This window comes from Corapipo altera, unplaced genomic scaffold (assembly GCF_003945725.1).
Source record: "Corapipo altera isolate COAL_440 unplaced genomic scaffold, ASM394572v1 109, whole genome shotgun sequence".
Taxonomy (NCBI): Eukaryota; Metazoa; Chordata; class Aves; order Passeriformes; family Pipridae; genus Corapipo; species Corapipo altera.
Genome location: NW_020885038.1, coordinates 373,780 through 387,302, shown reverse-complemented (window position 1 = coordinate 387,302; position 13,523 = coordinate 373,780). Strand labels below are relative to the sequence as shown.

General features: G+C 42.6%; 1 protein-coding gene and 1 long non-coding RNA gene across 2 annotated transcripts in view; both read left to right on the top strand.

Moving 5' to 3' along the window:
• The window catches only part of LOC113959419 (myosin-4-like), a 16,644-nt gene extending 15,274 nt beyond the window's left edge, over nucleotides 1-1,370 (top strand). The window contains exons 2-4 of the mRNA XM_027668434.1: nucleotides 7-33; nucleotides 274-369; nucleotides 870-1,370. Coding sequence (XP_027524235.1) covers nucleotides 7-33; nucleotides 274-369; nucleotides 870-1,022 — 276 coding nt within the window. The 3' untranslated portion in view covers nucleotides 1,023-1,370. The remainder of the gene's footprint in view (nucleotides 1-6; nucleotides 34-273; nucleotides 370-869) is intronic.
• A 1,750-nt stretch (nucleotides 1,371-3,120) lies between these two features.
• On the top strand, nucleotides 3,121-6,182 carry LOC113959417. Its single transcript, XR_003531803.1, has 4 exons — nucleotides 3,121-3,220; nucleotides 4,110-4,488; nucleotides 5,564-5,712; nucleotides 5,815-6,182. It is a non-coding gene; the product is annotated as an uncharacterized LOC113959417 (long non-coding RNA).
• The last annotated feature ends 7,341 nt before the right edge of the window (nucleotides 6,183-13,523 follow it).

The window sequence follows — 13,523 nt, the reverse complement described above, 5'->3', positions numbered from 1 at the left end:
TACGAGAGGAGGGTGAAGGAACTCACCTACCAGGTAAGGCTGGAGGCTTCTTTGCATTGCCTTCCTGGTAGAACAATGTTTCAAAACGTTGGAACATTGCCTTCCAGAGGGACTTCTTTCTATACCTCAGACAATGACAGAGTTAACTGGATTTTGACACCTGTCCTTCTGGACTGCAGTGTTCCATAAACTATGTTATTCCCTCTGTTTCACATTTATGAAATTTAGAGAATGATGTAAACAAGGTTTTCTGTTACTTGCCATTCTCTGTAGTCTGAGGAAGACCGGAAGAATGTTCTCAGGCTGCAGGATCTGGTGGACAAGCTGCAAATGAAAGTGAAGTCCTACAAGAGACAGGCTGAGGAGGCTGTAAGTACCAATTTGAGCAAACCAGACTTCCTTCTTGTCAAATTCTGTGTTATTTTCTTCTGTTCGTCTTCTTGAAACCTTGACTGCTTTCATGCAACATGATGATGTTTTGACACAACACGGAATGTGAGAGTAAGACTTTCTGGGTTTGGGAGGAACTATCTTTCTCCATTTCTGTTTTGCTCTATGCCTCATTTCCCACTCTGTTTCTTCCTTCACACCCTACTCTGGGCATCAGAGGCAGCTGCCAGTCTGCCTATTGAGGACTCTGACATGAACTCTGCCTAGACCATGCTGTGTGTAATGTGGCCGTGGCCTTTTTAACATTGCAATATTCTTTTCTCTTCCGACATACTTAACACCCTGAACAGCTTCTTGTCTTGGTTGTGAACCTGCTCTGCTAGTCCAGCTGTGGCATTTGAATTTTTCTTTGCCCAGTTTTCAGATATTAAATGTCCACATGCTGTCTGTTGTTTTCACAACTCCTTCTCCCCACACAGGAGGAGCTCTCCAATGTCAACCTCTCCAAGTTCCGCAAGATCCAGCACGAGCTGGAGGAAGCCGAGGAACGGGCTGACATTGCAGAGTCACAGGTCAACAAGCTCCGAGTGAAGAGCCGGGAGTTTCATAAGAAGGTAGCAGAGGAGGAATAAGGTTCCCAAAGCTAAAAAGTGACCTGAGGCATGCATAAAATGTAAACCTCTGTGTTACTTTCTTCTGTAATTATCATTTATGTGTAGGTAATAAATACAGTAGAGACCTTTGCATATGAACAGTGCATACTTTATTTATTCTAGCATTCGTTACATTTAAAAGTATGTCAAAGAGCATTACATTTTTACATCTGCATTTTAAAAGTGCATGAAAAATAGTAACGATTATATAGATTTATTATTCCTCTTACAATGAGAAGTATGCATTTCTTTGATGGACTAAGACTACATTCTTCCAAGTTATTTTGATCAATACTTTCGGGAAAAAAAAAAATAAAAGGAAAAATATTCCTGAAGCATTTAACATATACACACACACACACATATATATATTAAAAATATGTGTATATATATATATATATATCTCAATTTTGTTAATTGAAAAACTTATTTGGTTAGGTTTAATGGTATGGGAAACTCAAATTTCACTCCAAGCATTGACAAGCAGGCCAACCAATGTGGTGAGACAGTGGCATGAAGAGATATCCTCACTCACTTTCTCTGAAGTTATTTTGTTTCATGCATAGTACAAATCATACACATTCACATGTGGGATAAATAATGAGAATCCACAGTTAAAAGACTATGGAGGAAAAAATAGGTAAGGCTGCAGATTCTGTCTATAATTTGAGTCAAGCCCTCCCTTGCCTTTCTAGGCTCACCCCTTCTACTCTGTCCACAGCCTGACTCTTCTGCCTGTTTATTGCCATTTTCAACATACTGGGCCTGTTCATTTTCCTAAGAACAGCCTACAATATAATATTTGCATAAAGCTGAACTAGACATTCAACAGTTACATGTTGATTGAAAATGTAACATAACGTAAAGTACAGCTCTGGTTAGGTAAGGTCCCTAACTACTGATCACGCTTTGGAACACATTCAGTGTGTCTAAGTGCCTGGTAAATTAGAAGTGAAGCTGAATAGGGACTCCTGTTACTGATAAATTTGTTTTTGCCAAGACACAGTGTGAGACTGACTTGGTTGGTATTTTTGGCATATGGTCAAGCTTTAGCAGCTACCTCAAACTTGCTGTTTATTTAAAGCATGTGCTAAACATCTTCGATCATCCCACCAGAATTGTCAATCCGTAGCTGACCTTCATGTGTCCCTTTTGGATATCTTTTCTAATCCTTCAAGTGCTGTAAAACCACTGCTTTAAAATGCTAAGGGTTCTTAATAAAACATGTAAATAATATTTGAGCAGCAGAAGACAGTTGAAGTTAGGAACGGACACTACTCCACCCATTTTAGAAACCACAGTTCAGGATCCACCATAGCTGAGCATCTCTGAGGCTTTTGGTGCTCCCTTGAACCCTTTGGGTTATTTGTATGAGCAGCACCCTGTGACTGATAACACTAAACACAACCGCACTTCATGCCCCATCGCAGGATGTGTCACTGTACTACCATGTGCCCTGCTATTCCAAGGGCTCATCAGAGACCTCCAGGAACACATCACAGTTTTTGGTATCAATCACATTTCAGAAAGGGGGCAGGGTGAACAAGGGAACTGAACTGAGCTGAGCAGGAAAAGCCTCTTTTCTGCTCTTATAGTACATTTCATCTTCCCCGCCATCCAAGGGTTTCGTGCTGAGCTAGAAACCCTGTGGGGACAGATCTCGGCTGGAGTTGGGGCACCACAACACTCCTGCCTACCACACAGGCCATAATCCAGAGGGAAATGCACCCGGAGCCAGCTTCAGGAGCTGCATTAACCAAAGGGACCCTCTGCCGAAAAGGCAGAAGAGGCAGAACTTTGTTCTGCTAATACACTTACCCGTTTGGCTGTGCATCATGAGACAGATCATTTTTATTTCCCATGTAGCTGCTCACCTACATCCAGCTTCTCCACCGCAAAAGCAGGGGATGGGAGAGGAGCAGAGGGAGCCGAGAGAGAGCAGAGGTGGCCGGGAGGGCGCGGAGGGGGGCCGGCAGGGGAGAGGAAGGGGCCGGGAGGGGAGCAGAGGACGCCGGGAGCGGTCGGGCACAGCAGGAGGGACGGGAGGCTCCCTCAGTGCCCGCGCCAACCCTCCCGTGCAGCGATGGGCACCCCTGGCAGGGGCCCTGGCGGGGGCAGTGCAGGAAGGCACGCGAGTGAATGCCAGCCGTGAGCTGGTTTTAAAAGCTCCTTCGATGGTCCGTCCCTCTCTCTGGGAATTTCAAAGTTCCCTTTCTCTTTTCCCTGTTTTTCAGCCTCGGTCACCCCGTGCTTTGCCCCGACACCTTCCTGAGCTCTGGCCGGGTCGCCTCACCCGCGGCACAGCTGTTGCAGGCCGGGGCGGGCTGAGGGCCCGAGGCCCCGCTGGTGCCAGGGCTGACCCTCTGGCAGGGCTGTCCTTGTGCCAGGGCTGTCCCTGTGCCAGGGCTGACCCTCTGGCAGGGCTGTCCCTGTGCCAGGGTTGACCCTATGGCAGGGCTGTCCTTGTGGCTGTGCTGCACTGCTGGGACCCACAGACAACCCCTTGCCCCCCGAGGTGCTCTGCTCAGACGTGGTGCCCATCCAGACTGGCTGCACCCTCTGTGTCAGGGCAGCACGAGGAGGGAGGGGAGCATGGGGTGAACCTGGCAGAGGTGGTAGATGGAGAACAATACTGGGGCATGATACTTGTTCAGTCCTTCCTTCTGCCAATGAGAAATGGCATTGCCTATGTAGCACTGTGATGGCAGATAGGAATCAGTGAATCGGTAGAGACCCAGACGACTTCTAGAACATACCTAAAATGTGAAATAATTTATTTTATTCTCTGTATACTTTTTTGCCCCTTTTTTTTCAGGAATGTATCATTAGTCTTTATGTCCTTTCAGTTTACAGTAGTTTGTTTAATGAATGTCCTCAGCAATCAGTTGCAATTGCTTTCTGGCTGGTGTTTATCAACAATTTATCATTGTTGACTTCTTGGAAAGCTGCATTGTTAGCCCAAACTGGAAACACTATAAAGTATGAACTATTTATAATACAAAGGAGAAAATTTTACTGGCATAATTTTTGCCATTATGTTCAATAAGCAAAGTTTTTCTATTTTAGATGCCTTAAACATTTTCCTTTTGAAGAAGCCACCACCTTTCAACACGTCTGAGAGCTGACTGAAGAGGCTGCTCAGGTTGCCACTTTTCTGCAGCCGCTCTAGAAGGATTTATAGGTTCCTCTGTGCTCAGACAACTGCTGCCTCCCCTTTCTCAAGCAGACGTGCACCAATTTTAGCTTCAGTAACTGTTGCCATTGTGGACACCCTCAGAATGACAGAAGAGGCAAAATCAGTAGGAACTGGACACAGGGAGAGAGGAATATCAGTGATGGATAGAGGCTCAGTACTAGGTTTGGGTTTGTTACATGTGTGGGTGAGATTCAACTCCAAACTCAAATACCTACTTTTAGTCATCTTCATGCCCAAATGAATCTGTAGGTAAGTGAGCTGAATGTTTAAGCTCCTGATAGACAATACTATTAGAACCAAGCACATGTTTCTGGTCACTCTAAGGTAGACAACCACATTAGGACAACTGGGTCATTCTCCAGTTTTTATTAACTTGAGCTCTGATGCCAGCAGGATCTACAACACCTGGATCCCAGGTAGGGACATATGCATACGGTGTGTGTGAAGGGCTGTTGATGATGGAAGACTTGAGCAAATAGGGAATGCATATATACAGCAGGAGGGCTATACTTGTGCAGGTCATAGGGAGGGAGTTGCACTGGATTTGGTAGACAAGAGGAAACCCTGAGAGAATATTATAGCTGGCAGAAAAAAGCTAAAATACCTTTTGTGAAAGACTCTAAAAAGTTGTTGCCACTTTCATTCTGCTTGATTGAAACAAAATTGTTATATTAAAGCAAAGGATTTCCTGACAGTTTTGAGGAGAAAAATACTGCAGTTTTAAGAGCTATCACAGTTTGCCTAGTTTAATTTTCACTTTTTTCTTTTACTAACAAAGGTAGTAAAGTTAATTTTATACAAAACTTAATCCCCCAGATACACGTGCACACATACACACATTTTTTCTTGACATTCAGCTTTTACATATCTGCAGTTTGTCCAAGTTTGTCTAATTTAGAAAGTTATAGTTTCAATTTTTCTTTGTCAGCTACAAAGTTTTTTCCAAATTAAGAAAACTTTCCTCTTAAAATGGCAGAAAGGAAAAACAATAGCAAAAATACATACAGATAGAAAAAAAATGCTCACTTTGTATTCTGTTATATTGACTGGGACTATAAAGGCAAATAAAGAAAGGGAAAATATAAGTGAAAACAGATCAAGCAATATGTTACAGGTCGTGGAAGTTTTCAATTCCATGTAATTTTGAAAAATCCTTTGGAAAACTATTTTCTTTTGAGCCTTCAAACCTTTATGGGTTATTTTTTTTCTATTTGAAAAAATCTTACAAATCAAGGCTTTTAGGCAACCATCAGCTTTATGTCAGTATTATATATGATTGTGGGAAAACCATGAGGTTTTCCTTTTTTTTTTTTCTTTTTTGTAGCCAATTTTAATCCAGGTCAAAGACTGCATGCACCAGCAAAATGAGACAACATACAGAGTCATTGAAATACCTGAAACTCATACTGAATTCCAGTTCTCAGACAACATTACTGCATTAAACACATGAAAGAAATGCTGCTTTATACTCAGGTGAGGATTTAGTTGACAGGGTTAAATCATAGGACTCACTCTTCAGTGGGAATCTACTCCAAATGTGAAACCGATGTCTGTTAATCTTCTCCCCACCCCCAGGATTACAGTGCCATCACAGAGACACAGTCAGCTGAGAGAAGAGGAGGAAGGAATTTCCTCACTTTCTTATCCAGACCTCTCAGTAGGAGATGCTGAGAGAGGAGCACAACTGGTACTGTAGCTGGGGAGGCAAAACACTGTGGGACCAGGTGAAGCTGCTGAGATGTGGTTCACTTCAAACTTCTTTGTGGTAGGAACTGTAATTTGGAAGGTGAAGACCAGTACATAAAAAAAAAAAAAAAAAAAAAAAGAAAAGAAAACAGAAGAAAACCAAACAAAACCACAAACAAACAAACCCAACAAATCAAGATCTGTTGCACGGGGATTAAATTGTTTCTCAGTAAAGCAAAGGATTTCACTGCTCTCTTCACCACTCTGATCTTGTGAATATGGAAGATGTGTAACCCCTTCCTTAATCTGGGTGGGCAACGACCAAGGATCAGAACAGTACATTGGCTTTTCACACAAACTAGAATGGGGTTCAGCTCCCTCTAATAGTAACTGCCTCTCTTTCAGACCAACATAGTACATGACTCTTTCTGTTCTAGAGAATGTAAATTTATTAAACCTTTCCCTCCATCTGGTACACTTATCCAGAAAAAGTAGTGCTGAATGACTACCCTATGTTGAGACAGCACCTATCTCTCCAGACTGCAATGGGATATAGGTCTTAAGTTCAATATAACGGTTCCATAGTCCCGTTCATGTGATCTTTGAAACTCTTCAGCTCGAAAAATCACAATTGGATTTCTGTGTCTTTCCTCTGGCACCTAACTCAGTGACTTCAGTCTTTGAAGCTTTTATCTTTAACTCAAGGTAAACTTTTTCTGCTCTTTTATTGTTCCTTGTGTCCTTGGTGACTTGTTGTTACTCCATTGGAATCAAACCCCTATTTACTTCCTCTTCCTTATTCAGATATCCTTATCACTACTTTCAGACTCATTCTTCCCCCCCTTCCCTTGCTTTGGTTTTGATCCATTTTACTCCTCAGTCATTCTTATCATTCTCTGATTCTCATTCCTGTGAATTCTGTTCTTTTCAGATGCTTCCTCTTGGATTGGGATTTTCTTCCTCTAGCAATGACCCTGCCTCTCAGTAGGACCCCTTATGTTTTTCCACATTGAGGACTCTGAGCATTTGCAGCAGACAGAAGCCTGTGCCTTCATGTCTCCATCCTTACAGGTTTCCTACTAGAACACACTGTCTCTTACTCTTCACTTTCTTTGCCTGAGTCAGCATCCGATGGATTACAGAACCAATGTAGCCCCTTTCATCTCTTTTAGCACACCCTCCCACTTCCCCCCCTTCTCAGGCTCTCTTGTCAAATTATTTATAGGACATTGATTCACAGACCCGCTATGTCTAATTATATCCATTCACTTCTAATATAAATGGCAATTTTGCTAGGAGTTAAGATTGCCAAAAATGTTTTGACCTAAGAAAGAAGAGGTGGTGGCTACATATGCAGATCAGATTCTATAAAAGTACTCTGGGATCAGTGTGTCGTGTCCTTCCTCAAAAACCTCTAAGGTAAGAGTTTCAGGGGCTTGGGACTGGGGAAGTGGGGGATGAAGGAAAACTGGCCCTGCATTCCACAAGCACCAGTGCATTCCTATAGATGCTCACATTTATTCAGTGGGGGTCTGTCAGTGTCAGCTGGGATTTTCAGTCTGCTTTCAAGGCATCCATGTGTTTTTAGTCAATAAATGTTGTCTGGGGTGCAGCAATAAGAAGGAAGTTACTAATTCTCTTTTTTAATACTGACCAGCTTCCAATCTACAACCCATTCAGCTTGTCTCACAAAAGGTAAGATCTTGATTTATTCACTCTATAGGGGCAGGCAGAGTTGCTCTAAACCAAGGATTCTATGCAGGTATGCTGGTAATCCCTGTATTCAATATGTTTATGTCTGCTGTATAAATACAGTACGAGAACTGGGCTGGATTGCTGATATCTTTATCACAAGATTCTTAAAGACAGTGATCTTAAAAGTACTGATCACTGCTGCATTGCCTACATTCTCCCCAAGAATCTCCAGTAGAGACCAGTTTCCTGGAGAAACTGCCCTAAGAAGAAAAACCCCATCAGAAAGCAGTTTCCAATTACTTTGTGAGTTTTTTTTGCATTTACCTCAAACATCAAGGGTAACTGGCACTGGCTGTGAAGCAACAGGAAAAGACATACATATTTAAATAATGTTAATATTTTCTTTTTTCACATGGAAGCTGGAGGGACAGGGTTAGAATTTTGCATATCAAAACATCAAAGTGATTAAAGCAAGCATTTCATACTGAGCTTCCTTATAGGCTTGTTTCTGCCTATGAATATATTGCATAATTGTGACATAATTATATAGGCAAATATTTGTAATCACAGGGAACTGAAGAAAGGATGATACCTACTGGGATAACTGGAAAAAGAGAGATGGGATAGCAACTAAATTCGAAGTTTTAAAGATTTGCACCCAGGAAAATAAACTCCTCACAATTTATTTTTTACATTAATTTATATTAATTTTGTCAAATATTGTCACTAGAATATATCCCTCAAAATTATAAAATGCCAACAAGCAATCATGTGTAAGGAGTATAACTAGCATTCTTTGAATAAGTGGAGGAGAGTTAGCATAGCACTGATTTCAGGAAAACTCAAAACAGTCAAAAGAAAATAGTTTAATTCTTTAAAAAGTTAATATACTCACAGATTGCATACATATATTATATGCTAACATAATGTATACTGACCTACTATATATATTATACTTTTTAATAATACCATAAGGATATATTGTGATAAAAGCTTACAGTGTCTATAAAATAACACAATGTACAATATGTATCCAATATACATAATATAAACTAATATACTACAATATATAATAACACAATATATGCCGACATAGTATATACTAATATCTGTAATATGGTAATGTTATTCGTCTTAGGAATAGTTATATGTTTCCTGTTAGGAATCTTGTAAGAAAATGGGAGTGTTATAGGTATTACAGGCAATATTAAAATTGCAGTTGAAAAAACTAGGACCATTTTTCAACTATATGTAATTATTTTGTGAAATGGTCTCATTTGAGTTATAACACATTAATCAAGTGGAAAACATGTAGTTAAAAACAAAGCCATGTCAGGAAATTGTACCATTCATTTGAATTGATAGCACCTATTTGTGTCGTGAAGTCTCTGCTGGCAGAGAAGGCAAAGCAATTTTTTTTACATGTAAGCAGGGGAACATTGAGTAGAATTAATTTTATAGTGTACAAAAATACTGTGATCATTGTTAAACTATTGTTTCTGTTAGGTTGGCCATACTGCAATAATCACGTTACTAAATGGTAAAGGGTCCAGAAAATAGTTTAAAAAATATTCTAAGTCCATAATATCCTTTCTGCAATCAAAGTGAAAATATTTCGCAAGGAAAAGTTAACCGATCACTTGATTTTCACCTAGACATCTGCCATAGGTGAAAGTATTGATAAAGAATTTAACTTTTTGATTTATTCAGAAAAGCTATTCAAAATCCAAATTGTAGGTGATGAACACACATAACATTAGTCTAAAAAAATCCCAAATCATTTGGACCAGAATCATAGAGTGGTTTGGGTTGAAGGGACCCTAAAGACCACCTAGTTCCATCCCTCTGCTGTGGGCAGGAACACCTTCCACTAGACGAGGTTACTCAGGGTCCCATCCAACCTGACCTTGAACACTTCCAAGGATGGGGCAGGCACAGCTTCTTTGGGCAACCTGTGCCAGGGCCTCACCACTCTTGTAAAGAAATTCTTCCTCATATATAATCTAAATGCATCCTATTTCAGTTGGAAGCCATTCCCCTTTGTCCTGTCACTCCAGGCCCTTGACCAAAGTCTCTCTCTAGCTCTCTTGGAGCCCCTTTAGGCACTGGAAGGGACTCTAAGGTCTCCTTGGAGCCTTCTCGTCTCCAGACTGAACACCCCCAGTTCCCCCAGCCTGACTCCAGAGCAGAGGGGCTCCAGCTCTCAGAGCATCTCCCTGGCTTCCTCTGGACTCACTGCAGTAGGTCCATGTCCTTCTGATGTTGTGGACCCCAGAGCTGGAGGTAGCACTTCAGGTGGGGTGGAGCAGAGGGGCAGAGTCCCCCACTCCCCTGCTGCCCATGCTGTGGGATCAGCCCAGCACACCGTTGGTTTCTGGGTTCCACCACACGCGGCTGGGGCATGTCCAACCTCTCACCCATGAGCACCCCCAAGTCCTTCTCCCCAGGATTGCTTCCATCTGGTCATCTCTGAGCCTAGTTTGGTACCGAGGGTTTCCCTGATCCAGGTTCAGGACCTCACTCTTGGCCTTGTTGAACTTCATAATGTTTGTACAGGCCCACCTGTCCAGCATGTCAAAGTCCCTCTGGATGGCCTCTCTTCCCTCCAGCATGTTGACTGCTATAAACCTAAATTCCAGCTTCACAATTGCGTGAAAGTCAAGACAATGCAGTCAAGACAATTATTAGGCAATAACAAACAGATACTAATTGGCTGGGTTTTTTTAAGTAGTGAATGAACTCGAACTTTTTTATTACAAAATAGAATAATCGACTTTGTTTGCTGGATGTGTGAAATAATTGAAATATTTTACAACTTGGACTATTTTATCCAAAAGGAATGTCCTTAATAAGAAGTGCTAATACTTTCTCTGTGACATATTCACTGTATTGTGCCTCTTACAGTGTTTTATTGTAAACAAATCACATTCTCTGTAAGGTGATAAACAAAAAATTTTATGAGAAGGCTTAGACAATTACAAAATTGGGAGTATCTATTGAGTGCAGGGTTTGGAACCTTGGGAAGGATCTCTTTATCCTGTTAATACAACAAATGATGGCTCTTGGCCCGGCCTGGCACATGGGCCCAGATGCGGAAAGGAGAGAGAGAAGGGGAGCTTCGCCGGCGTCGACTGTGCCCTCATGGGAGATGAGAAGGGGAGCCTCGGAGCACACAGAGGAGAAGGACAACTCTAAACCCGGGCAGATGGAGCTCGCTTAGCCCTGTAAGGCCATCCATCTAAGAGAAGGTCACTCTAATTAAACCTATGTCCTGAGGACCTCACTGCCACCGCCCAAGCTCGCTCAGCCCTGGCAGATGAACCTTAGGATTAAAGAGTGGGTTCAGTTCAGCACATGCTGTATCTCATCTAAAAAATCCATTGTGCAGGCTCGAAGGCCTTACTTGCATTTGCAAAGCCCTGTAGCGACATCTTCTACAAATGCAGTCACACAAAGATCAAAAAACAAAGACATAAACCTGCCTCCAAAGGTGTACCCGAATTAACTCTAGCATGCTGGAACATCAGAACCACGCTCGATTCGGTGGATACCGGATGTCCTGAGCGTCGCTCTGCCCTAATTGTCCATGAACTCTCAGGTCTCAACATTGACATTGCTGCTCTCAGCAAAGTTCGCCTTCATGAGGAAGGCAGCCTCAGAGAACATGGTGCCGGTTACACACTCTTTTGGTCAGGTAAGCCCAGAACCGAAAGGCATCTCTCAGGAGTTGGGTTCATGATCAAAACTCTATTGTTCCTAAACTCGAAAATCTGCCAACAGGTCATTCTGACCAGATTATCTCCCTATGCCTTCCGCTGCACAACAAGCAACACGTTGTCCTCTTTAGTATATATGCCCCAACTCTCCAAGCTGACCCTGCTGAAAAAGATAAATTCTACATGAACCTGCGCCGCCTTACCCAGAAGGTTCCTGCAGATGATAAGATCATTATCCTTGGTGATTTCAACGCCAGAGTAGGAAAGAATTTTGAAGCCTGGAAAGGAATATTAGGCAAGCATGGTGTTGGAAGCTGCAACGGTAATGGTCGCCTTCTGCTAGAATTCTGTGTGGAGCAACAGCTCACCATCACTAATACTATCTTTCAGCAGAAAAATAATCTGAAGACAACCTGGATGCATCCCAGATCCAAACATTGGCACCTCATCAATTATGTCTTGGTGTGACGGAGGGATGTCCACGATGTCCACCATACCCGTGTGATGCCCAGTGCAGAATGCCAAACAGACCATCGGCTGGTGCACTACAAACTTAACCTCAATCTTAAATTCAAACCTAAAAGGGGGCAGTGTCCCAAGGAGGAGACTCCAAGTTAACAATCTCCAATCAGCCACAGTGAGAAACAAATTCCAGGCTAATCTTCAAACTAGGCTCAAAAACCATTCCATGGATTCGACAGATACCTCTCCTAAAACACTTTGGTACCATATTAAAAACAGCATCCTGCAATCCTCTGAAGAATTTTTAGGGTTCTCCCTCAAGAAAAACAAGGACTGGTTCGATGAAAACAATCAAGAGATCCAGGAATTGTTGAGGAAGAATAGAACCGCCCACAAGCACACCTTGCACTGCCATCGTGGCACGTAAGAAAAGCAACCTTTCGCCTTGCATGCAGCAAGCTCCAACAGAAACTCCGTGGCATCCAGAACAAGTGGTGGATCAATCTTGCTGAAAAAACACAATTATGCGCAGACACGGGTGATCACAGAGGATTCTATGAAGCCCTGAAAACAGCATACGGGCCTACATACCAAGCCCAAAGTCCTCTACTCAGCGCTGATGGTCAAACACTTCTGGCAGATAAAACCTCCATTCTGAATCAATGGTCTGAACACTTCCAGACTCTTTTCAGTACCAGCCGTGTAGTCCAAGACTCAGCTATTCAGTCCATCACACAACAACCAGTGAAGTATGAATTGGATACTGCCCCCACTTTAGGAGAAACCCTTAAGGCCATACAGCAGGTGAAAATCAGCAAGGCAACTGAGGTTGATGGAATTCCACCTGAAGTCTGGAAACATGGGGGCCAAGCACTCCATGCTAAATTTCACGAGTTTGTACTGCGCTGTTGGGAACTTGGCGAACTACCATCAGACGTTCGTGATGCAGTCATCATCACATTGTATAAGAAGAAAGGAGTTAAATCAGACTGTTCAAATTACCGTGGTATTACTCTGCTCTCCATTGCTGGCAAAATCCTGGCAAGAATACTCTTGAACAGACTAATACCCGCCATAGCAGAAGGAATTCTACCTGAAAGCCAGTGTGGTTCCAGAGCCAACAGGAGTACCACAGACATGGTATTTGTTCTCAGACAACTGCAAGAGAAGTGTAGGGAACAAAACAAAGGTCTCTATGTAACCTTTGTTGATCTCACCAAGGCTTTCAATACTGCGAGTAGAAAAGGTCTATGACAGATTTTGGAACACTTAGGTTGTCCCCCCAAGTTCCTTAAAATGATCATCTCACTCCATGTGGATCAGCACGGCCAAGTCAGATATGGCAATGCACTTTCTGAGCCCTTTCTAATTACCAGTGGTGTGAAACAAGGCTGAGTTCTCACACCAACCCTATTCACAGTCCTTTTCAGCAGGATGCTCCAAAGGACCACAGCAGACCTCGATGATCAGGACGGTATCTACATTTGATATTGTACTGATGGAAGCCTTTTCAACCTAAGGCGACTGAAGGCCCACAGTAAGATCTTAAACCACCTTGTCCGGGAGCTGCTTTATGCTGATGACGCCGCCCTCGTCACTCACACAGAAGCAGCTCTGCAGCGTTTAACATCGTGCTTTGCAGACGCTGCTGAGCTCTTTGGGCTTAAAGAAGACAGAAGTCCTCTATCAACCAGCACCTCAGGAAGTCTTCCATCATCCCCATAT